Here is a 27471-nt window from a genome sequence, read left to right on the forward strand (position 1 = left end):
TTAAGAAAAGTCGAGCCGACTATAGCTTAGTGACAGGCTGCACCTTAGACTAGGCAAGCCCTGGGCTGTCATCCTCACCCAAGAGGCACACAGCCAACCCCAGCTCCCAGCTGGCTGCTTTCCCTCAGTCTGGCCAGCCTTCATCTCATCCGCCCCCTCACTGTGCCCTTACATATATTACCATTATTATTTTATAATCAGATACTACCTGCCATCTTTCCCCTTTGAAAGACGTAGATGTCCCTTCCCTACCTATTCCTCTATTGTGTGATTAGCATACAATGCTTGGCAAGTCCTGAGATCTTATGAACACAGCAGCTTCAGCAGATGCACCAGCTGGAGGTGAAGAGCCTGGGTTCTGGCTCAAGGGTTACTGACGACGTTGGCTTTCCCCGTGGCCTTGGTGGAAAAGCAGCTAGGGAGGCTCAGAGCTGAAGAGGCCCTGCATTTTCACTTTGAGGGGTGTTGGTTTGGGGTGAGGGCAATGAAATGACCCAGTCCTAGCCAGGTGAAATGGCTGTGTTGCCCAGTTAAGGCAGCCATCCTTCCCCAACCCAGGTCCCATTCCTTCCCTCAGCCATGAACAAAAATTCAGGCACACAGGCATCCCTGGGAGAAAGCCACAGAACAGGCACATTTTAAAGATTTATTTTTTAAAAACAAAACAAAAAGGTTAAAAAAGTCCTTCATTTCCAACCCTGCCTGGGGGTATGGGGAAGGGGGCAGAGCAAGCTGAGAAAGTGCCTGCCCCTCCCGGGAAGAGTCTGACTTCCCAGAGTTGGTAAGGACAGGGCAAGTCAGAGGCGGCCCCGGCCCTTCCTTAGGTAGCTGTTACTGCTATACAAGTTTTACAAGCAAGTGTGGAAGTGGAAGGCCAAAGGCTGCTTCCACAGTGCCTCCAGCCAGTCTTCAGTCACACACTCCTTCCCAGGCGGGGGTGTGTGTGTGTCAGGGCAGGCAGGCAGCTAAGTCACGGGAGGCTCAGGCTTTGGGCCACATAGTTTAGCCCCTGTAACTTCCTATGTTTTTTGCCAGCCAGCAGGACACACTGCCAGTTTGGTGTGAGGAGACCTTCCCAGGAATCTCCTGCCATCTGGAGGGGGCCTCTAATCTCCAACTCTCGGGGTCTGCCCTTTCCTTCCATCCCCCAGCCTCAGGCTGAGTGGAGCCCAGGACAAAGCACTGAGTGGTTGTTTGCTACAAAACACCTGGAGATGCCAGAGGGCAGCTCACGCCTGTCACTCCAGGCTCCCAGTCACACAGTCATACACACAGCGTTAAGGCGTCTGTGCCAGCAGGCATGGCCACACTGGGCCCAGCTTCTCACCCTCCACCTGCAGAGGGTACAGGGGTAGAACCCCTGGATGCTATGGAAACAGGCTGAAAGGGGAGAAGCTGCCAACGGAAGGTTAACCAGGCCTGGAGAAAGAAGGGGGAGGGGAGAGAAGGCAAGGGCTTTCAAGACCTCTGTCCAGGCCTGCTGGCTGCCCTTGGAAGTAACCCAACTCAGGTTGGGGAGCCCTGACCATAAACCCCCTGGAAACGGGGGACAGAGAAAGGATTAGAGGGGGGCTAGAACATTGGGACTTTGGAGGAAGCCAGTGCTATAAGTATTTACAAGCGCAAAGCCCCGTCTTCTGTACCACCTACCTCTCTCCCCTTCCCACAGAAATGGCCCCTGAGAGCCACTGAAGAGGCACTCAGACCTCCTCACAGCTGCACCCCTAGGGAGAGCCCCTTCCCTACAACTGGCCCTATCTCAGGGCGCCTCAGGAATGTCTGTGTGGCTCTGCTCCATCAGGAGGCGGCGCCCACCTGGGGCTGGAACCCTGGCTGCCCGGTGGTGCACGGGCGGGGCGGGCGGGCGCCAGAGACTCTAGGAGTCCTTGAGCATGCTGATGCGTGCATAGATCTTGAGGGCAGGCCCCAGCTTGATGTTCATGGCACTCATCAGGTGGTCTTCCTTGAGCAGCAGCAGGGCTTGTCCGTCAATCTCCTGGGCACGGAACTCCTCTGCGATCTCCTGGCACCCTGAGGAAGAGCATGGACAACAGCAGCAGTTAGAGACAAGCCCTGGCTCAGGGAAGCCTCACAAGGTACCTCGAGGGCAGTACTGCTGTTCTTGGCTTTCAGCCTGAGAGGCTAAATGGTGGAGCCAGGAAGTCAAGATGTGGCCTTCCTTGGGCACACCCTGGGCACACCTCTCCCTCCACTAACCACTGCCCTAGGTGTTGGGTTGGTACAGAGGGCAAGCATGTGGCTGCTGAGGCTTCACAGAAAGGACAGCAGCTTTTCCCTTACCCTTGCATGTAAGTTAGTTTGGAGCCAACTGATTACCACGTCAGAACGCTCCATCAGCCACCTCTGGAGAGATGCTGGTGGACAGCAGTCGAGGCCTGTTGTTATGGGACTGAGCTCTTCAGAAGTGGACGCCAGCCCTGGCCACAGATGTTGCTGCTCTGGCTGACTTCCTCAGAGAGACTCTGTACGAGTCCTCAACTGGAGCCACAGCTGAGCAACTGCAAATGCCTGATCCCACAACTGTGAGAAAATGAATGAGTCACTACTGTTTAAGGATAAGTTCTGGAGCGATCTGTCTTATAACAATATATTGATGATACAGATTTTGGTGCCTTAGAGAGAGGTGAGACATTAAAAAACTTTGAACGTGCAGGGATGGCCTTGTACCGGAGCCAGCAGCATATAGGACACAGAGTAACAGTGACTGCCTAAGTGATCTGGGATCCTGAGAAAGAGTCCCACAGCCCAGGAGGACACTGCTGGAAACTTATAGGAGAGAGATGGAACTACTACAGGGGGCTGGAAGGGCTGGGATTCAACTGCATCCTGCTAGGAGGCAGCAAGTTTAACAGCACTCAGCTGGGGATGAGAAGTGTCAAGTTCCCAGTGAGCTGAGTGGTCTAAAGACATCTTCAGGCGGAAGGGTGAGGGTGCTGCCTGGCTTCTTGTTGGAAGGAAGAGGAAGGAAAAGGAAAGAAAAAGTGGTATCTGCTGCTTCAGGAAGCCCTAAGCTTTTCAGATGTTCATGGCCGTATCTGCTGGTTCAGAAAGCCCTAAGACTTTCAGATGGCCGATGGTATTGGGATTAGAAAACAGTTTCCAGCCAGGTGGTGGTGGTGCATGCCTTTAATCCCAGCATTTGGGAGGCAGAGGTAGACGGATCTCTGTGAGTTTGAGGCCAGCCTGGTCTACAGAGTGAGATCCAGGACAGCTAGGACTGTTCACAGAAAAGTTCTGTCTCAAAAAAGAAAAAAGAAAAAACAGTTTCCAGCCGGGTGGTAGTGGCACACACCTTTAACCCCAGCACTCAGGAGGCAGAAGTAGGCAGATCTCTGAGTTTGAGGCCAGCCTGGTCTACAGAGGAAGTTCTTAGGACAGCCAGGGGTACACAGAGAAACCCTGTTTCAATCAATCAATCAGTCAAACAAACCACATACACACAAAAGCAAAAAACAAAACAAAACAAAAAACCCATCAAATAAAAAAAAAAAGACCCCCCCCCCAAACCAAACCAAACCCCAGGCTCCTGCAGACCTAACGTGATACTAGAGAAGAAGGGCTCTTCATGAGGTTTGTAGGCCAGCTTCAGAGAGTCTGATCAGTCAAAGGACTCCCAAGAACCCTGAGGGCTCCAGAAGAAGCCCACCATTACAGAAAGGCTTATCTGAAAGAGGTTTGGGAGTTTTTGTTTGTTTGTTTGATGGAATGAACCCTAACAAGACTCAGGGACTATGAAGACTTTAAGAAAATTATATTGTCAGAAGTATTGTTAGGTGAGACTGAAAAGCTCAGCAGCAACAAAAAATAAAAAGCAGGAATTACAGTGAGCACTGTAATTTAAGTTGCTCAACACTCAGCTGCCTTTCACAACAGGAGGGTTCCTCTGAGGGGGGGACCAAGCAAGGATGGGTAAGAGTCACTCCAGGCTTTGAATCCTCAGAGGAAAATGGTAACAATGGCTGCCCAGGACTGGTGGGGGTCAGAGCTGCCTGTATGGTTCCTTTCTTCCCTCAGTTACCTATTAGACACGTAGGGTGTGGTGGGCAGGAGACAACTTGTCTTAGTTCTCAGATCTCTAGACTAGGGAACCACACCTGCACAGCAGGGCCAGCGTTCTCCATGCCCAGACCTGACTCAAGAAAATGCCTCCAGAAGATCAGGCTGTAGGCAAGCGTGTGGAATATTCCTTTACACGGTGTGAATATCTGTTGCTGTGATTGGTTTAATAGAGGAGTTGATTAGGCAAGCTGGACAGGATGAGGTTAGGTAGGAGAACCAGACTAAGGACACTGGGAAGAAGAAGGGCATTGGATGCCACTTGTAGGCTGAGTTTTTCATCAGGACCACTATCAGCTCTGTTCTGCCACCTGCTTCCCAAATAACTACTCAGAGACTTAATATTAATTATAAATGACTGGCCAATAGCTGGACAAGATGAGGTTAGGTGGGAGAACCAGACTAAGGACACCGGGAAGAAAGGTAGAGAGAAAGGAGTCTCCAGCCAGCCAGAGAGGAAGCAGGATGTGCAAGATGAAAGAGAGTTTATGCCATGTGGCAGGATGTAGATTAATATAAATGGGTTAATTTAAGTTCTAAGAGTTAGCTAGTAACAAGCTTGAGCTATTTGCCGAGCATTTATAATTAATAAGAAGTTTCTATGTGGTTATTTGGGGGTGACTTCTGAGACAGAGAAACTCTGCCTACAAACAGTGCCCAAATGTCCAGTAACAAAGATTAGCATAAAACCTGAGAAAGCTTAAAAAAAAAGGGAGCAGGGGAGTTCCAAACACATAAAAGTGGAGTTAAACATGGCTTCTTGGTAACTGCCTTTTCTCAGGTAGCTGTTTGTTAGTGGCAAACAGAGGCATGGCTCCTTTAAGAGGCAGCTTTGTGGCTTGTGCTAGCAAACACAGCAAGGTTCTTTTAACAGGCCTTGCTACTGAACACTTAAATAGGGTTCATGAGCAGCAGTTGGCATGCTGCTTGGTGGCAATGTGGACCTGACAAATTCCCACAGCTGGAGTGATAAACGTGGCTCCCACCTCTGCCATGAAGCTAAGCTCTTAGGGAGCCAAGGTGGAGGCAGAGCCAGTCACCAATGCCATGCACTAAGCTGAGCTCGCTAGCGACTAATATAGCAGTTTAATATTTGTCTCATTGATTAAAAACAATACAGATGCTCAATAAAGACAGATCTAGATGGAAAAAAACCTCTAAATGGGTTACAGTGTGTTTAAAATGTATAAAGGCTTGAGAGAGAAGAGAAAAAGGGTATAGACAGTCACAAAAATATATATATAGTTTTAAAACAATAAAGTCCTTAAAAAGGGAGTAAAGTAATATAAAAGAAAAAAGCCACATAATGATGGGAAATAAACAGAGTCTAGATCCTGTATATTATTGTGCTGTCTTTAAATTTTTTGACTGTTAATGAACGAATGATAACTGTTAAGAAACATTAGATTATGGAAACTGCTAGATTAAACCAACATATATATTTTAAAAATATCTTGATTTCAAAATGGAAGTCCAAAGGTGTGTTGCTTTGGGAGAGAACTTATGCTTTTATTTCTACAGGAAATGAGAGGCTGTGGATTCATTACAGATTGATATGGATCAGATTTGATTGAGGAAGACTCCCTGAAAATCCTGACTACAAACATAAAGAAACCTAAAAAAACCAAAAAAAAAAAAAACAACAAAAAAACAAAAAAACCTACAAAACAAGTAACATATTTTACCTGTTCAAACATAAAAAATCATCTTTGACTAACCTGTGTACAACACACAGCCTATACTTGTATTAATGCAGATATGTATGTTACCTTTAAAAGTTTATGTATTTTCAGAGTAAGGGGACCAGATACCAATGAAAACAAATGGCCCAGATGATCTAGTATCTCAAAATGCCTCTGTTGAAGTTTCCTTGGAGTTCTGCATCCAGAACAGCTTCAAAGCTGCTGGCTGAGATGATCCAGCCTCACAAACTATTTCAGCCAAGACTTAACCATTATGCTAAATTTTCTCAGGGTCCCCCAAAGATGCCAGTGCCCCCGGACAACAGTAAACAGTCTAGAAAAAACAACACCCATATCTCAAAAGATGGGTTATGGATGTTTAATACCATTTAAGGGGGGTTGGTTACAAGTTGTTACTGGTCATAGTTAAAAAAAAAGGCTAAACAACAGAGTTAAATTCAAAAATCTCTTTCTAAAGGAAAAAAGAGGGATATGATACAAGAATGACAGGAAAAAAGGGTACATCATTGAATCTACTATAATCCAAAATCAACCATTAATCTCAAAATATTTTACATTGGTTTGAATTTTGGTTTATTGATACAAATTTAAAATTAATTTTGTTATACTGTATGTATGCAATTCTTGTTTAGGGTATTGTGTGTATGCAGTTCATTTAAAAATTTAATATATAATTAAATACAAGTTAATAGTCATCTATAATATGTGTAGTATAGTCATCTAAAATAATGTATAATTAAATACAGATTAATAGTCATCTATAATAAACTTATAGTCATGTTAGGTATATTTTCAAGGTCATACACAGATATATTTAGATAGACGGTCTTCAAACACTTCAAAGACCTACAGAATATGGCATTTAATATGTTTAATAACTTGAGGCTTTTCATGATAGTGAGACACATCTGCTCCTGATAACACCAATTTACTTCAGAGAAGATGATGGGCATAGAAGAACCTCAAATGGAGTTTGCTTTCTTTATGGCAAAAGCTAGCCATTTGGGCAAAGAAACTGCCCTTGCCTCAATTGCTGACAGTATAGTGTCCAAACTGGAAGCAAAAAGCGACTGCCAAACTTTGCCAAGACAAAAGTAGGATAGTCCTTCAAAATGCCTTGCTTCTCAGAAATATCTGTCAGATATACTAAGTCTGTAGGCCAAAGTTGGATGCCCTAACGTCACAAAAGAACTTTGGGTGACTGTCCAGACAGCCAGATGTCCTTGTTGTTAGTAACATTTCACCCTTCTGGGGTCTTTGATGGAGTTGAAGACTAGACAGTCATAGTTGAAGTTTTCCTTAGTTATGATAAAAGGTAAATTGGGTATAAAACTTTAGACTCACAAAGATAAATAATAGAGTATTTTCTCTAAATTTGCCAAATACAAATGCACTGGATATTGTAACGATAATTCTTACTTAATAACTGTTTTTGTTGTATATAATTTTATACTGTGTTAAAGTTAAAACCTTTTTGAATTAGACAAAAAGGGGGAAATGTAGAATATTCCTTTACACTGTGTGAATATATGTTGCTGTGATTGGTTTAATAAAGAAGCTGACTGGCCAATGGCTGGACAGGATGAGGTTAGGTGGGAGAACCAGACTAAGGACACTGGGAAGAAGAGGGCGGAGAGAGAGAGTTGCCAGCCAGACACAGAGAGGAAACAGCATGTGCAGGAAGAAAGAGAGGTAACACCACATGGCAGAATGTAGATGAATATAAATGGGTTAATTTAAGTTGTAGGAGTTAGCTAGTAACAAGCCTAAGCTACTGGCCGAGCATTTTTAATTAATAAGAAGTTTCTGTGTTGTTATTTGGGAGCGACTGCCAAGACACAGAGAAACTGCCTACACAAGCCTGTAAGGCATTTTCTTAATTAGTGACAGATGGGGGAGGGCCCAGCCCATTGTGGGTGAGGCCATCCCTGGGCTGGTGGTCCTGGGTTCTATAAGAAAGTAGGCTGAGCAAGCCATGGGGAGCAAGCTAGTAAGCAGCACCTCTGCATCAGCTCCTGTTTCCAGGTTCCGGCCCTGTTTGAGTTCCTGTCCTGACTTCCTCCAATGATGAGCAGTGATGTGGAAGTACAAGCCAAATAAACCTTTCTTCCCAACTTGCTTTTGGTCATGGTGTTTCATTACAGCAATAGGAACCCTGACTAAGCCAGCCTATGGGTTTTCCCAAAGGATACAGCTTCTCTGTGTGACCACTGAGATACTGTAGGAATGGCAGAGTGTGATTTCTGAGGATAGATCCAAGAGGGCACAATGGTTTCTTCTGATTGTTCTTCAGGATTTACTAGTTGTGGGGAAAACCTGCTGCCATGCCTGCCATAAGAGGTCCATGTAGGCCTCCTAACAACAGCCAGTCCCTTCCTGCAAACCGTGGGAATGCAGATCCCATTACCCCAGAGGAGCCTGCAGGTGGCCTTGGTCTTGGCTGACACAAAACTGCATACTCATAGGGGACCCTGGGACAGGAAGCAGAGGCTTCCTAAAAGTAACCATGCTACGACAAACTTAAGGGTACGTGACAGACAACAAATATACTAGGTTAACCGAGAGTGCTAGAACTGGACCCAGTTCTGTCTGAACTCCAATTCTATGGTACCAGTTTCTATACCACACTCCACCTGGCAACAGGCTTGTGGCCGCCATCACTGCTGACCTGGGAGCAGATGTATGAGGCTGGCTGAGAGGTAAGAAGTTTCAGGGTTCCCCTGGAAGAATCTGGAATGCTAGAAAATTTGCCTCTCCAAGTGCAAGTCTTGATGCCAACTTCATATCCACTTGCCCTCCACGCCAAGGGCTATACATAGCGCCCACCATACCATACACTTCTGTCCTTGCTCTTAAGCTGCTCTCATGGGCAGTCTCTCAACCTGCAAAAGCCCACTTCTACTCTGTTTATATTTATATTCTCTTGGCTTCCTTCCCACTCTGCATGGGAAGAGACAGAGCCAATTCTAAGCTCATGCACTTCATAGACTACTCCCTAGACTGCCACTGTTTCAGAGGGTGTCATGAAGTCTTCTGTCGAGTCTGCTGTACTAGAATATAAGCTCTCAGAGCAGGAACCTGGTGTTCCTCCCTCTGCACTGGGGTCCTGCTTCCTCCTGGAGGGAGGCGAGCTCACCCACTCCCTCTCACTTAAGCTATTCCAGCAGGTGAAGAGTTTCCATGGAACTTACCTGGCAGAGAGCGGATGAATTCATAGACATCTTCTACGTTCCACTTTGTGGGCTCACTTGGTAGGAAGTGGTGTCCCATGCCCACCAGGTCCCGCATGTGCATGTCAGGGAGTTCTAGATCCCTCTGGCCTTGTCGCCGTCGGGAGGTGGAGGAGCTGGCTGAGATGGGCGACAAGGGTTCCTCATAGCTTGAGTTATCTGAGCACCGGCTGGAGTCTTCCTGGCTGTGTGTCAGCTGCAAGGCAGCAGTAACTGAAAGGGGTACAGTGCCTGAGGGCTGGGAGCAGAGAGAAACAGCGTTCTTCAGGATTGGGGAACTGACCACTCCCACATCAAGAAGGGGCGGGGCAGGTGCTGCTCCCTTCTCTGCCCGGCTAACCACCCTGGAGTCACATCCTGTGTTCCTGCTCGTTAACGCTCATGGCCAGCCCCGCAGCACTGCCCCACGTGTGTGCCGCACTGCAGTGATCTGCTCTGACGTCTGTTCTGCAGGCGTGTTTACGTGACTTGGACTATCAAGAGGGGCTTCCTGCGTACGTACATCCTGGACTGCAGCTTTTAGCATTCTTAACAAGACAAAAGTCACCCACTGCCACCACCACCATTGCCGCCACCACCATTGCCACCACCACCATTGCCACCACCACCATTGCCACCACCACCATTGCCGCCACCACCACCACGGACTTAAGGATGAAGATTGCCACACCAGGCTGTGAGTTCCTTTAGGACAACATCTTTAGTGTCTAACAGAATCCCTGGCATGGAACTGTTGGGAAAAATATTTAATGGATGACTATCCGTGTTCCTGATGGAGACCTTCACAAACTCAGTGCTCCAGGTTTCAAGGGGGCAAAAAGGTAGTAAGGGAAACATAAGGGCTGCCATCTCTCTCAGCCTCATGTGGAGGTAACCTGAATAGCCTGTCTTCACAGGGCCAGCAAGGTGAGACTCAAGAAATCAAGAATGGATGGTGACCCCAAGGGGGGTCACTGTAGGCTAAGACTACTGGAAAGGGTAAGGGCCCCTAGGTCTAAGGGAAGGGCCCTACTGGGGACCCAGGGAGGCTGGATGTGAGGCCTGTAAGAGGTGAGAGCACCATGCTGGAAGGGGACAGCAGGCCTTGTGAAGCTCAGTAGGGCTCTGTGACCTCTCACCTGCTTCTTGGTGTCCTTAGTAAGTGTGGGCAGACTAGCCTTGCTGGCCCGTCGGCGGTTGTGAGTTGTGGTCCCTGCCTTCTGCAGCTTGCTCCGGTCTGAGTGAAAGAGTCCCACTCGTTTGGTGCATCCCACATTATACCTGTGGAGAGGAGCAAGCAGGTCAGAGCAGAGGCCTTAGGCAGCACCAACAGCCAGCCTGAGTCTGTCTACGGGTACAAACTGACTCCAGGACACTGCTGATGATGGAGACTCTGGGCAGGCACGCGAGCTCTGAGCCCTTCCTGGGAGGCAGGTGTGATACCAGTGGCCCTTCTAAAACTGGTCTCACGATAACGTGAGGGAACGCTGGTGACACGTTTAACTCAACCACTCGAGTATGGCTGCCTCGTGGCTGCCCCACACGACTCTGTCCACTGTCCCACTGGAGTGTGGCCTGGCTCCTGCAGCACAGCCTGGGCAGCAAGGTTGAGGACAGGAACTCTGGGGCATCACTCACAACACCTCTGCCTGGAACCCCAAGAGTTCCTTTCTGGGTTTTGGGCTGTCAAGGCTAAGCTGCTCCTACAGAGCACAGGGCACATTAGGTCCTCAGTCCACTATGACTCACCCACCTGCTGTCACTTTAGGCACAACCACTCTATGCCTTAGTTTCCCAACCAGTATAAAGGGCATGGCAGTAAGTACAATGGCGACAGTGTAACAGTTGCCTAGTGGAGAAGTTCTGAAAACAGACAACTGACTAGCAGTGCCCCGGCACCAAGTCAGTCAGTCAGTCAGTCAGTCAGTCTGTCTGTCTCTCTCTCTCTCTGTGTATGTGTGTGTGAGTGTGTGTGTGTGTGTGTCTGTCTATCTCTAATCTGTCTGTCTGCCTATCTCCTTTTGTTTTGAGTTGAAACAAGGTCTCCTCAGGAGCCCCTACTATATAGTGACCTCATTCTTTTTTTTTTTTTTTTCCGAGACAGGGTTTCTCTGTGTAGCTTTGCGCCTTTCCTGGAATTCGCTTTGGAGACCAGGCTGGCCTCGAACTCACAGAGATCCACCTGCCTCTGCCTCCCGAGTGCTGGGATTAAAGGCGTGCGCCACCACCGCCCGGCTGTGACCTCATTCTTGACTCAATCCTGCCTCAGATCTGCAGCACCATGCCCACTTTGAAGTAGTTTTTCAATAAATGACAGTGTTTTTATCATCATCCATTTTTTTCCAGGCTGGATAAAAGCTTGCATGGTTCTGGGCGATGTTTTATTTCTGTGGAGGGCTTTACCTCTAAGGGCGTGGCAGCTGCCCTTGAGGCCCAGCTAATGGGCTGCTTTGTGTTGCTTGGACAGGGATGATGCTTTCTCTCACATACTCAGGGAGGGAGATTCTTCCGGTCTCTTAGGCCTACTGCACTCACCTGGTATGCTTGGGATACAGTGCCTTAACTAGGCAGGCCAAGGAGCTTGGAGGATGGATGAGCCTCACCTACAGCATCCAAGGTAGATGATTACTAGAAGGAGGACACTAGGTACAATCCTGGGGACAGGAAAGGGCTGGGCATGGCAGTGGGGCAGGCCACTCACCTCTTTGCACAAGCCATGGAACAGAAGCGCTTGGAACGCTTGAACTTGTAGGCAAAGTCCACCCGTCCACAGAGCTCACACTTGAGTTTGAGGGGGGTACCTTCCTCTTTGGATTCTGTAAAGTATGGAAATGGCTGAGTGTGGGGAGAGGCTGTAGACAGTCTACCACAGGAGCTCATTCATATCCTGCCTCTTCAATGTCTCTGTGGCTATGATACCCGGTGGCATCCATTTAGAAAATGACAGACTTTGCCACTCCTTTGGCACGGGCTAGGTCCCCCACTGGAGAGTTCCCCAAGAGTTGTCTGGTGATGCCTCTTGCAAACTGCGGGCCAGGGGCACAGCAGAGGTGGGCAGAGTCAACATCCTTCTCCATGACCAGGAAAGAAGCAGGAGACTCACACAAGGTAAATGAGCCCTTGCCTGGCCATGGCTGTGTCTCAGACCTCATCACCTCAAATTCAGGCTCTTGAGGCATCAAGGGGAGGGGGGCACACCTGCCTGGTGCCATTCTTACTCTCTCTTCTAGAAGCTGGCAATGGTCCCTATAGGAAGTGAAATTCTGAAACCATGTGGTTGCTGGAGAGGCTCTCCCTTCTCCTGTCTGTTCTACAGCGACAGAGGTGGAGGAGGTGCTGGTGATGTGTTCAGTGGAAAGGAATGGTACTTGGTCCCTACTCAGGGTTCCTCCACAGACACTAGAAAAGGGAAGTGTGAGTTCTGCCCTTCTGCCCATAGCAGAAGACCTGAGCCCCACAGCTGTGTGCATACCTTGCAGGTAGGGCTCCTCCATCTCTGAGTCAGTGGTGGTGGTGTGGTCCTGCTGTGGAAGCTTCTCAGGCAAGAACCCCTGTGCATACTTCTTCTTGAGGTTCCCCACCAGCAGGGACGAGCGTCCCACCTAGAGGACAGGTGATATGGAGGCCACAAGGGTTAGATCCTAGACTTCTTGCTATGCAGCCTTATTATAATTACAGGTACAAAGTAGCCAGGCAGATCCTCAGTCCTCCCAAGCCTCCCACATGCCATCATCCAAGGGTGCCCACTCAAGGGGCACTGATCTGCTATCTGGCTCCCCAAGCAAGAAATCAGTGGGCACCACAGTTTCTGGGACAGCTCCAGAAGTCAGGGGTATTCTATCTGCCAGGTGTGTCCAAGGGCAGAGATCATATTTCCGTTACCACTCACTGATCTGGTGCCAGGTTGTATGTTCAGAGAGCACCAGGACTGGCAGGGCTGAGTTCGGGAGTGTATTTACAAGACTCAGTCCCTGTTTTGATTTTGTACTGTTCTTTACCTGACCACAGCCAAGCCAGAGGGACAGGCAGCCACAGGGGTGAGCAGGACACAACTGGCCCCTGCCACAGAGGACATGCCCCATGGTTGGCAGCACCCAAGGCTGGCTTTACCTCTTTGGGGCCTTGTTTTGTTTGGGTAACCTGGTGGCCAGCTCACATGGAACGTGGCTCTAGGAGGATGTGAGCTGCTGTTCTATCTGCCTTCATTCTGCAGGCTCAGGGTTTCTCCAGAGGCAGGAGGAGGACCAGACTGGGGTGGAGGGGAGGTGTGGAGCAGAGCCTAGGTCCTTATAAGGTAAGCCACTCCTGGGAGATCTGCCAACCTCCAGAAGGAGAGGGCACAAATAAGCTTGTCTGTTGATGGTTCAGAAAGTGGTTCACCCACAGCAAAAAATAAGCTCAATCCTCTGGTGACTTATAAGACTTTCCACAGATCCAAAGCATGAGCCACAGGCAGATGGTACCCCAGGGGATGGGGTTTCTAATACACACAGTCCTCCTGAGCCACATGTGCCCTTTCTGAAGTTCCCTTGATCTCACTCACTCCCTTTTCAAGGCTCCCAGAAGCACATCTCAGGTTGTACTCCTATGCCACCATCTAGATTTCCAACACAGCTCAAGAACTCTGTACTAATAGGCTCCTTTTGCTAACTGGCCGAAGTTTTGCTGTTCAGGTTTTAGCATTGAAAACTCAACAAAGAATTTTTCAAAGTCCACTGTCTTTCATCAAATACCCCAAGGTGAACTAGGACCCTCTACTTCAGGGGTCACAGGTCACCAGCCAGCGATACTGCTGAGCCTGTGTGCATAAACTTCTAACCAAGGGGGTCTTGACAATTATTCTTGATCACCAAGTCATTTTAGACTCTGGAGAAACTTGATCCTAGAGAGAAATTATTCTGACATTGTGAAGGATGGGGGAAATCAGCAAGGTAAGAGCAAACTGTTCACATTTTCAGAAAATTTACATGGAATAGTAGAAATATTCTAGTATACATCCAAAATATATTTAAAAAAAAAAAAAAAGAGGGGAAAAGAAGTAGTCCGTACCGGGAAAGGCTCCGCCCCCTCCTGGATCACAAACCCTTCGATAACATGCGTCAGGATTTGGGGTTTCACAATGGCCTGTGGTGGTTTATTCTCACCATTCTGGGGGGCAGTGCCGGCGATGCTGGAGGCAGAGTTTCCGTTCCCTGAGGTCATGCCGGGGCTGCTGAGGTCGGTCAGTGCATGAACAATGCCCTGCCCTGTCTCTGCAGGAAAGAGAGGGAGGGAGAGGGAGGAGACAACATGGCAGAGATGAGAACAGAAGCCAGCTTGGAGATGGACAACCAGCACCCACAGTATACACAAGCCACAGTGCCAACCAGGTGCTCCCTACCCTCCAAGACCTATTTACAAGTGGTCCAGCTTCAGTGGTCACACCACCCAGTGTAAGTGCGATCAGTTTTGCAACAATCGGCCTCTGCAGCTAGTAGGTTTTCTTAAACAGCTATTCAAGCCAGATCCAAACAGGCTGAACAGGCCAGAATTCTGCCCCTGGGGTGTAAGGCTTCAGGCAGTACTGGGTTAGACAAAGCAGTACTCAGTTTACAGAGAACTCCAAATAGTGATGAAGAAGACCAAGAAGCTCCACTAAACACAGGCTCACGGTGTAAGAGAGCAACTTGGTGGACAGATGTGACAGGAACCTTCTGAGTCTCCTGAGAGGTCAGATTTTAACAGCACCCCGAAACTGATGCCCAGGACCTTTGGGGGCGCAAACACCAGCAGACACTATCCTCTGGAGGCACTGACTACATTATGGGGTTATTTCCCCTCCAACGCTGAACTGCTGGCACAGATGCCATTCCTCTCTGCTGATCCCTGCTCTTAATCAAACCTCCTGTTCAGAGTGCAGTATACACTCCAGCCGGCCCTCAGCACACCACAGACCCACCCTCCACCTCTCTGTGGACAACCTTCTTAATGTCTCCTTTGGAAAACTCAACACAATGCTCCAAAGAGTGGGATGGGTCCTCCCCCAGCCCGTCAGGGTGCCCCCCTCTCTCTTCTGCCTCATTTCCTGAGTGACCTCCCCCAGCCTGTCAGGGTGCCCCCGCCTCTTCTGCCTCATCTCCTGAGTGATGTGCCTCACTGCTATAGAGGCGCGAAGCTTCACCACCTCATTTTAAGAGCCTGCTCCCCAGTCCCCTTCCCAAGGTTGCTCTCTGTCACCAAGTGCTTAGTGAGCTGAGGTGCCTTTAACCTGGAACTTCCTAAAAGAGAAAAGTGGAAAATCCATTTCTTTATTGCAACATGCCTATTAAAATATTAAGTATAAGCCAGTGGTATATGATAAACAGTACTAAAATAATAAAATAAAAAATAACGGCAATACATTGTTACTTAGGTAATTTCTGTACAACATCTTCTATGAAGATGTTACTTCATATTAAGGACCCAAAATATTCCCAGGAAATGGGAATTCATGGTGTCTAATCATGCACACAAGGAAATAAAAACAAACATTTTAGCAACAATTTCTAACTGGGCTCTGATGTATTTCCAACTTGGTTCATTTTCTTACTAGCAGTCCTGATTCAGAAAACCAGGACCAACCTTTCCTAATGAGAAAGTACAGGCTATGACATGCCTTCTCCTCATTCTACAGGAAGAACCCACTAGGAACGGACCCCAGAGCTGAGCAGAAGCCACCAGGAGATGTGACTGATGTGGGGCTGGTGAGAGGGCTCAGTGAGTGACGTACAAGCTCTGACCTGAGTCTGGTGCCTCGAACCTGTGGTGTAAAGAGAACAAACTGAGTGTCCTCTGAGCACCACAGCTGTGCCGTGTGACAAGGGCATGCCTGCACTTCAATATACAGCCTGCCTGCATGCTTGCACAGAAACACACAAAATCATTTTTAAAAATATTAAAAAGCCATCTGTATTTGACCCCAAGTCATACCAGTAAGTTAAAAAAATACCCTTTATATGTTTGTGCTAATGTGAAATATATTTTAATAGCTTTGACTTTTCTGTAGAAAACCAGAGATAGTCCCATTTTCTCTGCCCCCCCCCCCCCCCCCCGCGCACCCCCATGCAGCAAGACAGGGTCTCTCTGTGTAACAGACCTGGCTGTCCTGGAACTCACTCTGGAGACCAGGCCTGGTCTCAAACTCACAGAGATCTGCCAGCCTCTGCCTCCCAAGTATTGGGATTAAAGGTGTGCGCCACCCTGGCTGGAAATCCTCCCTTTGGAATTCGTCTTTTTTTCAGTAAAAGTGTTCAGAAATTGAAATTTTTTTTTTACAATCTAGCATAGCCATGATCGAGCTAATGGCACAAGCGATCAAACTAAGTTTCTCTTTTAAATTTTCACGTCTATGTTTATTCCATTTGCCTTGCTTTTATTTTCTAATATTTTGAATATACACAGAAATAAATATAGATTTTATTTAAAATGGTGGATAAATATTGTTCACATATAAAGCTTACAATGAAAGCTGAACACTACATTTAGATAATGGCTGATGCCTCCTAACTAAAGCCCAGTGAGACAGTCCCTGAGGATCTGAACACACTGTGGGTCACAGCACAAGATCAGCTCCAGTCTCTACCAACGCTCCGGCAGTCTCTACCAACGCTCCGGCAGTCTCTACCAACGCTCCGGCAGTCTCTACCAACGCTCCGGCAGCCTCTACAGTACCCCATCCAGTGACTTCTAGCATGGCTGTCTGAATGCTTCTAGCAACAGAGGAACTAATTCTGAGGTACTTACTGCTACCTTGGGGAGTATAATTGCAAAGTTCTTCCTTAGAATGAGCCCCAAGTCTGTCTTCCTGCTAATTTCTGCCATTAATCCTGGCTATGTTCCTTAAGACCGGAGGCCGAGTCTAATTGGACATGTACACTGAGCAAACACAGGCTCAGCAAGGCCTAGCGAGTGGACCATGCCAATCCTGGTCCTCTAAGCCTGTTCTATGGGACCTACCTTAACGCGCCTATCACATGTGCATCTCAGAGAGTGAGTTTTGGTTCCTCTCTGTCTCTCCATCTAGGGACAAGGGTCTCACCAGTTGCCATGGCCAGCCTTACACTTGAAACCCTCCTGTCTTGGCCCTACTCTGCTCTTCTAGCCTCCTAGTGCTGGGCTCACAGCTGTGCACCACCACACCTGGCTACTGTTTGCTTCTGAACAGCCACAGTCCTGCCTGAGCGCAGGCTGAAGAAGCGTGTGATTTACGATGCCTCAGGTACTTATTATGGAATTAAACTGGAAGAAATCCATTCTCCTTACCATTCTGGGATACTGCCACCTCCCATCGGTCACTGACACTCATCTCCAAACTGCTCCTGACACCATCCCCTTCTGTGGGTTCTTTCTAGCCCTGCTCAATTGCAATGTCCCCGGCTCCAACCCCTTCCTTCCTGTTTTTGGCCTGTGCTGTGGATGGACGCTGTCGGACAGAGGTGGCAGTCTTCAGGCTTTCATCAGAGGTTACAAATCAGTGCTCACCAATGGGAAGCAAGGACTCTGATATCTTCAGCCTTTTTTTTTCTTTTCTTTTTTTTAAGATCTTATGATGAGAAGACAGACAAATCATCTCCTTCACGCTGACACCAGAAGTGCTAGTCTCCGTCATCACCCTGGGACAGACAATAGGAGGAGACAGAATCCCAGGGCAGAGGAGGGTGCTCACAGCTGTCTGGCTGGCTTTGCCACCATCACCAAGCCCTAGAGTTCATCACCTGCTTTAGTAAAGAGTTCGGGCTATTTCTGGAAGGACCAATCGGTCTCACCCCCCGCTACGCTCAGCACACGGAGATTAATTTAATCTGCTTTCCACTCTCCCAGACTGCTTTGCAGCCTGTTTGGGGGAAAGCTGCTTTGACAGTGAAACTTGCAGGAACCCGCCCTGCTGGCCTGAGGCAAAGAAAAGAGACAAAGAAACCCTGTCTTTGGAATTCAGTTCCTCAGTGCTCCCCAGCTAGAGGGATTCCCACAGGTCTCAGATGCCCTCCGACAGTTAGCACCTCACAGAATGGTGGGTGCTCATCCAGCTCCAGGGGTTGGAGGAGGGAGGAAAGGGACCAAGCTGTGCTGGGAAGAGGCAGGCTGGAACTCCTCTAAGATGACCACAGATGGACCACGAGAATGTGCCACAGTCTTACTAAGTATATGATCAGCCACCAGACTGCTGCTCACTGCTGATCTCATCCACAGGCTCTGACAGAAACAGCTCTTCTGCAAGAAGGAAAAAAAAAAAAAAGGGAAGGCCTGCCCAGTGGGCCCTGTTCCAAGGCAGGGCTGTGACCCAGTCATCTCTCTGCCCATAGGGGCTAACCCAATATCCAAAATATGACACACGCTTAAGGCCTATAAAACTGCAATGAATTATAAACATAAAAAAATAAAAATAAATGATAAACTCAAGTCTTTGTCATCACCATAAACAATATAGGTCTCCTTAGTACTATAGAGAGATCTGCCACAGGTGAGACTGAAAACTCCCTGGGGCTGTGACAAGGAGTAGCACAGCTGGAGTAGCACAGCTGGTGTCTACTGTGTAAGTGGCATTTCCGTGGACCTGCCCTTAAATGACAGCTGCCATTCTTAACCCAATTTCACTGTCACCGTGGAGGATTTCCTCAGCAGAGAAGAGTTAGTGCACCAAGCTGGATCCAGAAACTTGGCAAGGCAGGATGACCTCCAGAGGCAAAGAAAGGCAGGGGGGCTCCTAGAAAGACACTTTCCAGTCAGTTGGAGAGAGACCAGGCTCATCCAGTCTTGATAAGCCTGGTCAGTTCAGAACCAAATTCTTCCTATGTACAGATGACAAATAAACCATCTGTTATTCGGGAATGTGGAAGGTTTGAGTGTGCGTGTGTGTGCATGTGTGTAAACCAGAGGTTGACACTGGATGCTCTGGCTGGTTACAGTATGAGAATAAGCTAATGAAATGGACAGAGAATTTAAGGAAACAGCAATTGATAACACGGCTCGGCAAATATCAACACAAGATCACCCGTCACAGCACCGGCTCCAGGCTCGGCACTGCACTCAAGCTTCGGCTTCAGCTCAGCCTGTTTGAGAATGAGTGAAGCTCCTGCCAAGGCCTCTGGAACTGTACCCAGGGGACAGCAGGAGGCCACACCTAGTCCAGCAGCAGGTCACCTTACAGAGAGGAAAGGCAGACTGGCTAGGCCTGTGGAAAGGTATGGGGCCATCCTTCCTAATCTCTTTAGTTATATCTGGACCCCCAAAGAAATCAGTGGTACTGTGAAAGTGAGGGAGGTGTCCCTTCCCAGGAGAGAGCCGAAGAAGGGCAATGGTGGAGGGGGTGGGCTGGAGCTCAGTCCAGGCACTCTTCACAAAGAGATTCATGGGGAGAATGTTCTTTAAGATGCAAGTGTGGCTACATCCATTTAGACTTGGCCGTGAGCCAGTCGCTATGCTCAGGTAAGCAGACCCTTTCGACACTGCTTAGGGGCCAGGTATGGTGGGTGGGAGGGGACCAGATCCAGGTGAAGGGACCCTGAGCCTAAGGCATGAGGCAACTTGTCTTCAGGATTGAGGGCTAATCTTGTCAACATGAGAGGATTTATAGTCACCTATGAAACATGTCTCCTAGGTGGACTCATCTGTGAGCATGTTTCCAGAGAGGTTTGATGGCGGTGGGAAGACCCACCCTGAATGTGGGTTGGCACCATTCCATGAGCTAGGGGCCTAAACTAAATTAAAAAGGAGAAAGTGAGTTTAACACTGAATTCAGCTCTCTGCTTCCTGACTGTGGACACAATGTGACCAGAGGCTTCCAGCTCTCACCACCGTGCCCCTCCATCATGGTGGATGGCATCCTAAACTTCCAGCTCCCACAACCGTGCCCCCCCATCATGGTGGATGGCATCCTAAACTTCCAGCTCCCACCACCGTGCCCCTCCATCATGGTGGATGGCATACTAAACTTCCAGCTCCCACAACCGTGCCCCTCCATCATGGTGGATGGCATCCTAAACTTCCAGCTCCCACCACCGTGCCTCTCCATCACGGTGGACCGTATCCTTCTTCCCTTAGTCTGCTTCTGTCATGTACTCTGCCACAGCACCAAGAAGAGTAGCAAATACATCCCAGGTCATGAAAGAAAGTTGGGCAGAACACAGTGGTTTTAGTTTCCCTGGAGTGGGCTGCCTCAGTGGAGCAGGCAGGGTGGGGAGGGCTGTGCTCTGACTGGCTGGGAACAGCATGAGGGCAGTTGAGGGAGGTGGCAGGAAATGTGTCCTCCGTTCCGGGACACAGAAGCAGAGGCAGCATGTGTGGTCTGGGACATGAGGTTTGGGAACTGGCAATGATCTAGGTGAGTGATTCCCAGATGGGAGTCTTGAACTAATAAGAAAAGGAACGTGGTTACAGGATCCAGGAGCTACAGTCAATATTCCAAGATGCCAAAAGGGAAGCAGTGCATGCTCTTTCAATAGGCCTAGCACACCATTATTCAATACCACATTTCCCACACTTACAATTCAGGATGAGTCATTTCTCCCACAAATTTTTACACTAAATTTAGACAATGACCACACATGCATCTCCCATGCAGACTGCACACTTTACAGGTGTGCTTTCTAGAATTCAAGTAAGAGTGAATGCTATTTGGAAGACGGTATCTTCTAGAACATACACCAAAGGAGCTCTTAGTGGGGAGTAAATTGCAGGCTCCTTCCCACACAGGCCCCTGAGTCCTGGAGGAACCACTGCCTGTAAGCTTTTCAGTTCTTTAAGGGCAGAGCTGCGAGACAGAGACCTGTTGCCCGGAGGCCACAAGCTATGGCTCTGGCACTAGCCTGCCCCTCAGAGCACCTTCCTCAGCTGGGCCAGCTGCAGCTGTTCTCGGGCACCTGGGAAGGAATAGTGATGACAGAGGATGACTTGACCACTCAGCCTGCACAGCAGGGAGCTTTACAGGCACACAGGCAAGACTCTGGATCCACACCCAGGTTCTCTGTGGAGGAGGGAGCTGGCCAGCAGGATGGGAAAGTAGCTGAGTCAGGTGACCTCAAGCCAGCCTGAGTGCCACTTCAGGATGACCTCATTGAGGCTAGGTTAGCAGGCCAGGAGGGCAGATGAGCATCTCAGTATTCCAGGTAAGAGCTGAATATCTCTATCTACAGCCTTAGCTGGAGGGCCAAACCCTCCCTCCTGGCAGCCGCTGCTATACAGCCGACTTTCAGGCCATCATCTCTCAGGACAGGCAGAGAGGGCCTGTCTGATTCACCCCAAATCACAGGCTAGAGTGCACAGAAGTGGAACTGTAAACAGCTGGCTGTCTTCCAAGCTGTCACCCAGAGCTAGGAGGGAAGCAATCGGTGCAGGCGACAGCCACCTCCACCATGCAGCTGAGGACAAGGAAGCGGTGGGGGATTGCCACCCAGAGCCCTGAACTGCTTCCTAGGCCGCAGGCTGAGTGCCATAATGGGCTGAGGTCAGATGTAAGAGGTTGCTGTGGTGGTCCATCAGCTTCTGTGGGACCGCAAAGTGACTTCCAGCAGGCCAGAACACCAGGGATGCTAGTTAGTCCTGGCTGTCTTGTCTGTTCTGCTTAACACTGACGATGGAGGTCTGTCACAGGATGGTGTCCAATGCCCAGCTTGAGGACTCCCAGCTTGTCTCCAGCACAGTGCTCTGGCAGATACTAAGACACCAAGGGAGAAGCTCTACAGAGATATCCCAAGTCCCGGGAGGAAGAGAGCAAGGGTGGCTGGGCAGAATGAATGTCAGTTCTGGGTCAAGCCTGAGCTCATTCAGCCTGTGATAACCTCAGGCACAAGGTGTTCACTGAGTCTCAGTTTCTCTGTCTTTAAATTACAGTAAGTTTAAGTTTGTGGGAAATGCTGGTTTTGAGTAAATGGAGAAGCAGAAAGATACTGGGCTTAAATCCTACCCTGTGGTGCCAGCAGATTACACTAGGCCTCAGCCTCCTCAACTGTGACGTGTATAACATCACGAAGCACAACTCTCAGAAGTGGCCCTGGCCTCACTCTCACTAAACCTGACCACACCCAGTCCCAGAGGCCAGACTGAGGCCTTGTTCCTGCTCCCCATGCTGTGTCTACTGAGGGTGTACCCTGTCCTTGTCTTTGTACACCTGAGGTCAGTCTTCAGAAGAGTTGTTAGTTACCTCTGCTTTGAAGTGACTGTAACACAGCAGACATGTCTGCTCCTCAGGGCAAGCCAAGTGATTCACGTCACCAAGATTATAACCCAAAGCCAAGGAGACAAACACCGGATCCCCTTCTATGGCATCTTTCCTAAAGAGGCTAAGAATCATCAGCAGACAGCACAGAAGAACCCCGGAAACCAAGGGAAGGTTTTCTGAGTCATTAAAGGAAGAACCCCTACCTAGGGATATAAACGTGACACTTACAAAGCCAGGAAGTGGTTTCACCTGTGAGGTGAAATCAGTTTAAAATGCTAAAAATAAACTCATGGAAGATAGATTTTTAAAATTCCACTTACAAAAGAAATCTTGAAATATTTAGTAAATGTTCTAATTATCTTCAGGTTGGTAATAAGGAAAGACAATCATGGCCCCGAATACACCAACTTTGTTATTTTTGGCTACTAACTGTAGGACCATCGAAGGTAACATAAGTGGGAGCCGAGTGGGAAGTGGCGGCAGCAGCCTCAGCTGTCCTGCCCACGTAACGGTCCAGATGTTATCCCTTCTACAATCAACACTGATGGTGTCCTCTCTCAGGAAGCACTCCTCTCTCTAGTGTTTAGCTAATCGTATGACAGAGCGGTGTACATACAGACACGAGAGTCAGGTCTCTCTTTCTGTCCATGTGGATCCTGGGACAGAACTCTGGTGGTCAGGCTTGGCAGAGCATCTCACATTTTTAAATTTGTATCTATTTAGTTATTTAGTTTTGCTGCTGCCTAAGCTTTCAATCATCTTACTTGCTACCAATCACTAATAGCTAAGTACTGACAACTGCATGTCTGGAAAAATGGGGCAAATTCACTTTTAAAAAATTCCTTTGCTTCACATTATTTCAGACTGTCACTTGCTTTGGTTGTTGCAAATGTTAATACAGCTGTGTAGCTCTGGGCCACATACAGATGGTTAAGATATCCTGAAGGTATCAGTAACCAGGAATAATATGCAGTGTGTGAGGCATGAGAGCTGTGCAGCCGGTGCTCTGAACACAATTCTCAGTGGTCATGAACCTTGGTTTTCTTGCTGAGGGTTCTAACACGGCAGCAGGCCTGGTCCCCCAATCTACTGAGGAGCATTGATGTCATCTTTTCCTAACATTTGACCATAAGTATGTTTTAAAGAACGTTGAGATAGGAAACCCGGCCTCTCTGATATCTGGATTCATCTCAAACACTGGCAAGCTGCACTTAGCATCAACTACTTCTTTAGCAGATGTAGAAACAATGTTGTCTTTGGGCTCATTTGAACTCAAATACTTGGCAATTGAAAGACAGGGAAACCACATGCCCTTTCACTAACTACCATAATCTGGGAGGGTGGGTTACAAAGTTTACAAAGGGGCCTATGTAGTGTTATAATGAATCCTGAAGTGAGAATTATTTAAATTATGTTGTTTCTGGCTATACTCCTATTTTCTAAAACTAATAATTCTGAGGAGACGGCTCAGTCTGTGAAGTACTTGATCGATGATTCAGATCCCCAGCACCCATGTAAATGACCAGCCGTGGCAGTACATGCCGATATCCCCAGTGCTAAGGGGTAGGGCCAGGAGGAGAATCTTTAGGGCTTCCTCACCAACTAATCCAGCCAATCAGTGACCTTCAGGTTCAGTGAGAGAATCTGTGTCAAAAAATAAGGAGGAGCATGATAAAGGAAGACAAACACACACACATACACATGAACATCTACACACACACACACCTCCCCTAATAATTTCATATTACGTGATGCTTAGTCAACTGTAAGAACAGGACATTGGAGGGGCTGGAGAGATGGGTCACTGGTTAAGAGCACTTGTTCCTGCAGGGGACCCAGGTTTGGCTCTCAGAACCCACATGGCAACTCACAATGGTCTAACTCTAGTTCCAGGGGATCTGATGCCCTTTTTATGGGCCACTATGAGCACCAGGAATGTATGTGGTGACTATACACACAGGCACAACACTCATACAGAGAAAATTAAAATCTAAACATGTCTAAAAAGTAGCTCATTTCTTGATCATGTCAGTTATATTCCATTTTGTTACTAATAAGAGAGGAAAGTCTAAAATTAAAAATATTGTCTTAGGCAAAAGGCTATTTGCCTAGCAATTCCTCAAGTATCTATGATATGAAGTAAATTAAAGATGGTTTGTCTCTGAGTATCTTTACAAACACCAAACCAGTATTCTGATGTAGCTAGGAACTCAAAATGAAAAACTTAAATGTCAATTCTTAAAATGAAACCTACATCTATTTAATGTGTAGATTAAATTTATCCGAAGTGCCACATTTTTTTTTAACAGAAAGCATGCTATCAGCCTTTTCAAATGGTGACTCATGCTGTCGTTTGTACCATTCCACACCAACAGTTAAATCATAAATCTGTGTGCTTCCAGGCTTCTACCTTGAGGGGAGGCCAGCTCTGAGCACTCAATCATGGTGAGAGGTTTCTGTTGTTAATACAAAGGCATGACCAGAGTGCTCAGAGCACCTCGCTATCCCACAGGAGGGGAAGGCTCACACTGGTCCTCGCTCAAGACAGTCTCCTAAGGAGTACCAAGGAACATCGCTTTTTTGAGATTTTTCCAACTACTGTGTCATCCCATCACCAAGAGGCGTAAGACAGAGGAAGGAACTGCCATTTAAGATGGCTCCTTACTCTCACTCAGGAAAGAATTCTCTCTCTGTGTGGGACCAAATGCCTGGAGATTAAATACTGGACAGCTGGAAGAGCTTCAGTACAAACTGATTCACTCAAGAAGCGAAAAGCATGTGCTGCTTTCATAGTCATGTGGAACAGGTCCAGAATCCTCACCCTGTTCCCTGGTTTGTAACTTCATTTTGGCTGGGAGGACTGACAGGAGACAGGTGAGCTCTGCTGGGCAAGGAAGCAGACCTAGAAGGCATATGCAGCCAGGCCACCTCTTTATACACATTCACAACAGGAAAAGACAGAAAAGTGATTCCCCTGTGACACAGGTAAAAACTCCTAATTCCTAGCAATTGTTTCCTCTGTGTTTCCCTAAAACAGACAACCTCAGGAAGGCAGATGAACGAGAGCGAGCATGTATGGCTAGAGACAAGAACACTTCAAAATTTAAGCTCATCTCTTCCCTCTATCCCTCTCCAAATTTATTCCCTCTGCCTCCAAAAATCAAAACTAAAAGATCCAAAGCCTGAGACACAGGAAATGAGTAAGGCAGGAAAGAGGATGTGGTCTGAAAAAGAGTGGATTCTGGGGCTGAGCCAGAGCAAATCGGCAGCACAGGTCAGAGCTGGGGGGAAGTGGTCTCTTGGCAGAAAGGGTGATCTCAGCTTAGATTCAGTCAATGGCACACTTAGAACAAAACACCTTCCTAAGAGGTTGTCTCCTCCCCAGGGGGGGTGCAGAGCACCCAGAGAACTGTCTGGAGACCTGCAGCCAGAAAACTGTTTCTGCCACAGAAGGAAGAGGCTGGCATTTTCCTCTTCACTGCTAGGGAAGGAAAGGGCATGTACAAAGCCCACTTGGCAGAGTTAAATTAAAAACTAAATCAGGGCATAGGGGAAAGTGGAAAGGGCCTAAGGCCATGGCATGGTTCCTGTACCAATGCCATAAACAAACGCCCAGGAAAGTGCAAAGGGCTAGAGGCAGCTACGGGATAAAATACCAACATTAAATGCCCACAGCCACTTGAGGGGAGGAGGGATGCAAACGAGAGGTGTTCCTAAGCCCCCTCGAGAACCACAGCACAGTGGACTAAGAAACTACCCAAGCTTAAGGCTTCAGGGGAAAAAAGACATCTGTTCTCTGTGGTCTATAAAGGCAAGCCTGGAAACATCTTGGGTGAGCAGGGAAGCAGAACTCACGTTACAGTGCCAGGACAGAGCCAGTGCCAAAAGAGCACCACTCCCCATCTGCTGGACCCTCGGGAAACAAGCCTCCCCGAGAAGACGCCAAGCCATCCCCACCTCGCTGAGGCTGGCACTTAGGAGCAGAAATGAACAGGGGATAAAACTGTGAAGATTGCAAAACCACCTGGGTGCTGGGGGCTAGCTGGATGTGAGGCCCAACACAAGTGTTTTACATAAAGCAGGGGCCTGGTAAATGCACTAAATTGAACTGAACAAGACCAGAGCTGCTCAGCTGTGGGGCTGTCAGAAGATTTAAGATGAAATCTCTTGTCCTGATGACTAGGATGCTAATAAACTACTTTCTATTTTCCAGGCAAAGTGGTGGGGACTCCCTACACTCCTGGTGACCCAAATCGAAACACTAGCCAACAGGTAGTGCCACAGGACTGCAGCTCTCTGTGGGAATAAAAGCTGGGGAAAATGGGGAGTGAGCGTGTGTGTGTGTGTGTGTGTGTGTGTGTGTGTGTGTGTGTGTGTGCAGAAATACAAGAGCAAGGAACAATTCCCTTGCTTCATTAGCTTGTAATGTTCACACTGACCTAGAAATCCTAGCAGTTCTAACATTTGGGTTGACTCAGGAGGGGTTAGAAAAATCCCAGGTGAATGATAATTGGATTATCCAGTAATGCCCCAGGGCCAAATGGCTGGAAAAGGCCAGGACAGTGGGGTCTGGTACAGTGAAAGTGACATTACTTTCCAAATCCGAAACTGAGAGCTCAGGCTGGCAATGAGATGGAACAGTTTAAACTAGGGCCATCCCAGGAACATTGCGGACACAGGGAAGATTCGGGTCGGTACTTCACAAGAGATCCTCAGGGTCAAATATGCTAATGGAGGGATTAAGGATCAAGGATGGGAAAAGTCAGAGGGGGAAAGCTGTCATTGATTTGTAAAGCATGAATAAGAAGAGCCCAGCAGATAGCGCCGAAGGTAGGCTGACTAGGTCTGGCGTGGGGAAGGAAAGTTGATGGGAACTGTTAGTATTAAGCTAGAAACCTTCGGTAGCCAAGGGGCGGGAGGGTCTCACTGGCACAAACTGGCACCTGACAAGGAGTCGGGGCTTAGGCGTTCTGGCGGCAACTTCACGGGTTCGCATCCTGGCCGTGCACATTACCTCCCTCTCTCTGGACGTCAATTTAAACAGACGCTCACAGATTCCGGATTTAACGTAAGGAGCCCGCAGATGCAGCATACCTTCGTTTGGCATGGGAAGGCGAGAAAACGCTTTTCTAAAAATGGAAGAGGACAGCTACAAAACAACTTGTCCTTTCCCATCAATACAAGTCCCCGCGGAACCCGGGGATCGGGAGGCCCAGAGCGGGAGCAGAGGCCGGCGGGACCGGGAGCGGAGGCGGCTCGGGCCCTCCCCGGAGGCCGAGCGAGGCGGCGCGGCCCACAGGCCTCCGCG

At 48.2% G+C, this 27471-nt stretch overlaps 1 protein-coding gene across 6 annotated transcripts in view; it reads right to left on the reverse strand.

Annotated features, from left to right (window-relative positions):
• Nucleotides 1-632: 632 nt before the first annotated feature.
• The window catches only part of Phc2 (polyhomeotic homolog 2), a 109310-nt gene continuing 82471 nt past the window's right edge, over nucleotides 633-27471 (reverse strand). For all 6 annotated transcript variants that reach the window (XM_052718820.1, XM_052718818.1, XM_052718819.1 and 3 more), the window contains 6 exons: nucleotides 14039-14241; nucleotides 12462-12591; nucleotides 11691-11805; nucleotides 10129-10270; nucleotides 8972-9248; nucleotides 633-2031 (listed from right to left, as the gene is read on the reverse strand). In XM_052718820.1, the coding sequence (XP_052574780.1) occupies nucleotides 1877-2031; nucleotides 8972-9248; nucleotides 10129-10270; nucleotides 11691-11805; nucleotides 12462-12591; nucleotides 14039-14241 (1022 nt within the window). In that variant the 3' untranslated portion in view covers nucleotides 633-1876. The remainder of the gene's footprint in view (nucleotides 2032-8971; nucleotides 9249-10128; nucleotides 10271-11690; nucleotides 11806-12461; nucleotides 12592-14038; nucleotides 14242-27471) is intronic.

The sequence above is a fragment of the Peromyscus californicus genome, unplaced genomic scaffold (genome assembly GCF_007827085.1).
Source record: "Peromyscus californicus insignis strain IS unplaced genomic scaffold, ASM782708v3 Scaffold_5__1_contigs__length_169319896, whole genome shotgun sequence".
NCBI lineage: Eukaryota > Metazoa > Chordata > Mammalia > Rodentia > Cricetidae > Peromyscus > Peromyscus californicus.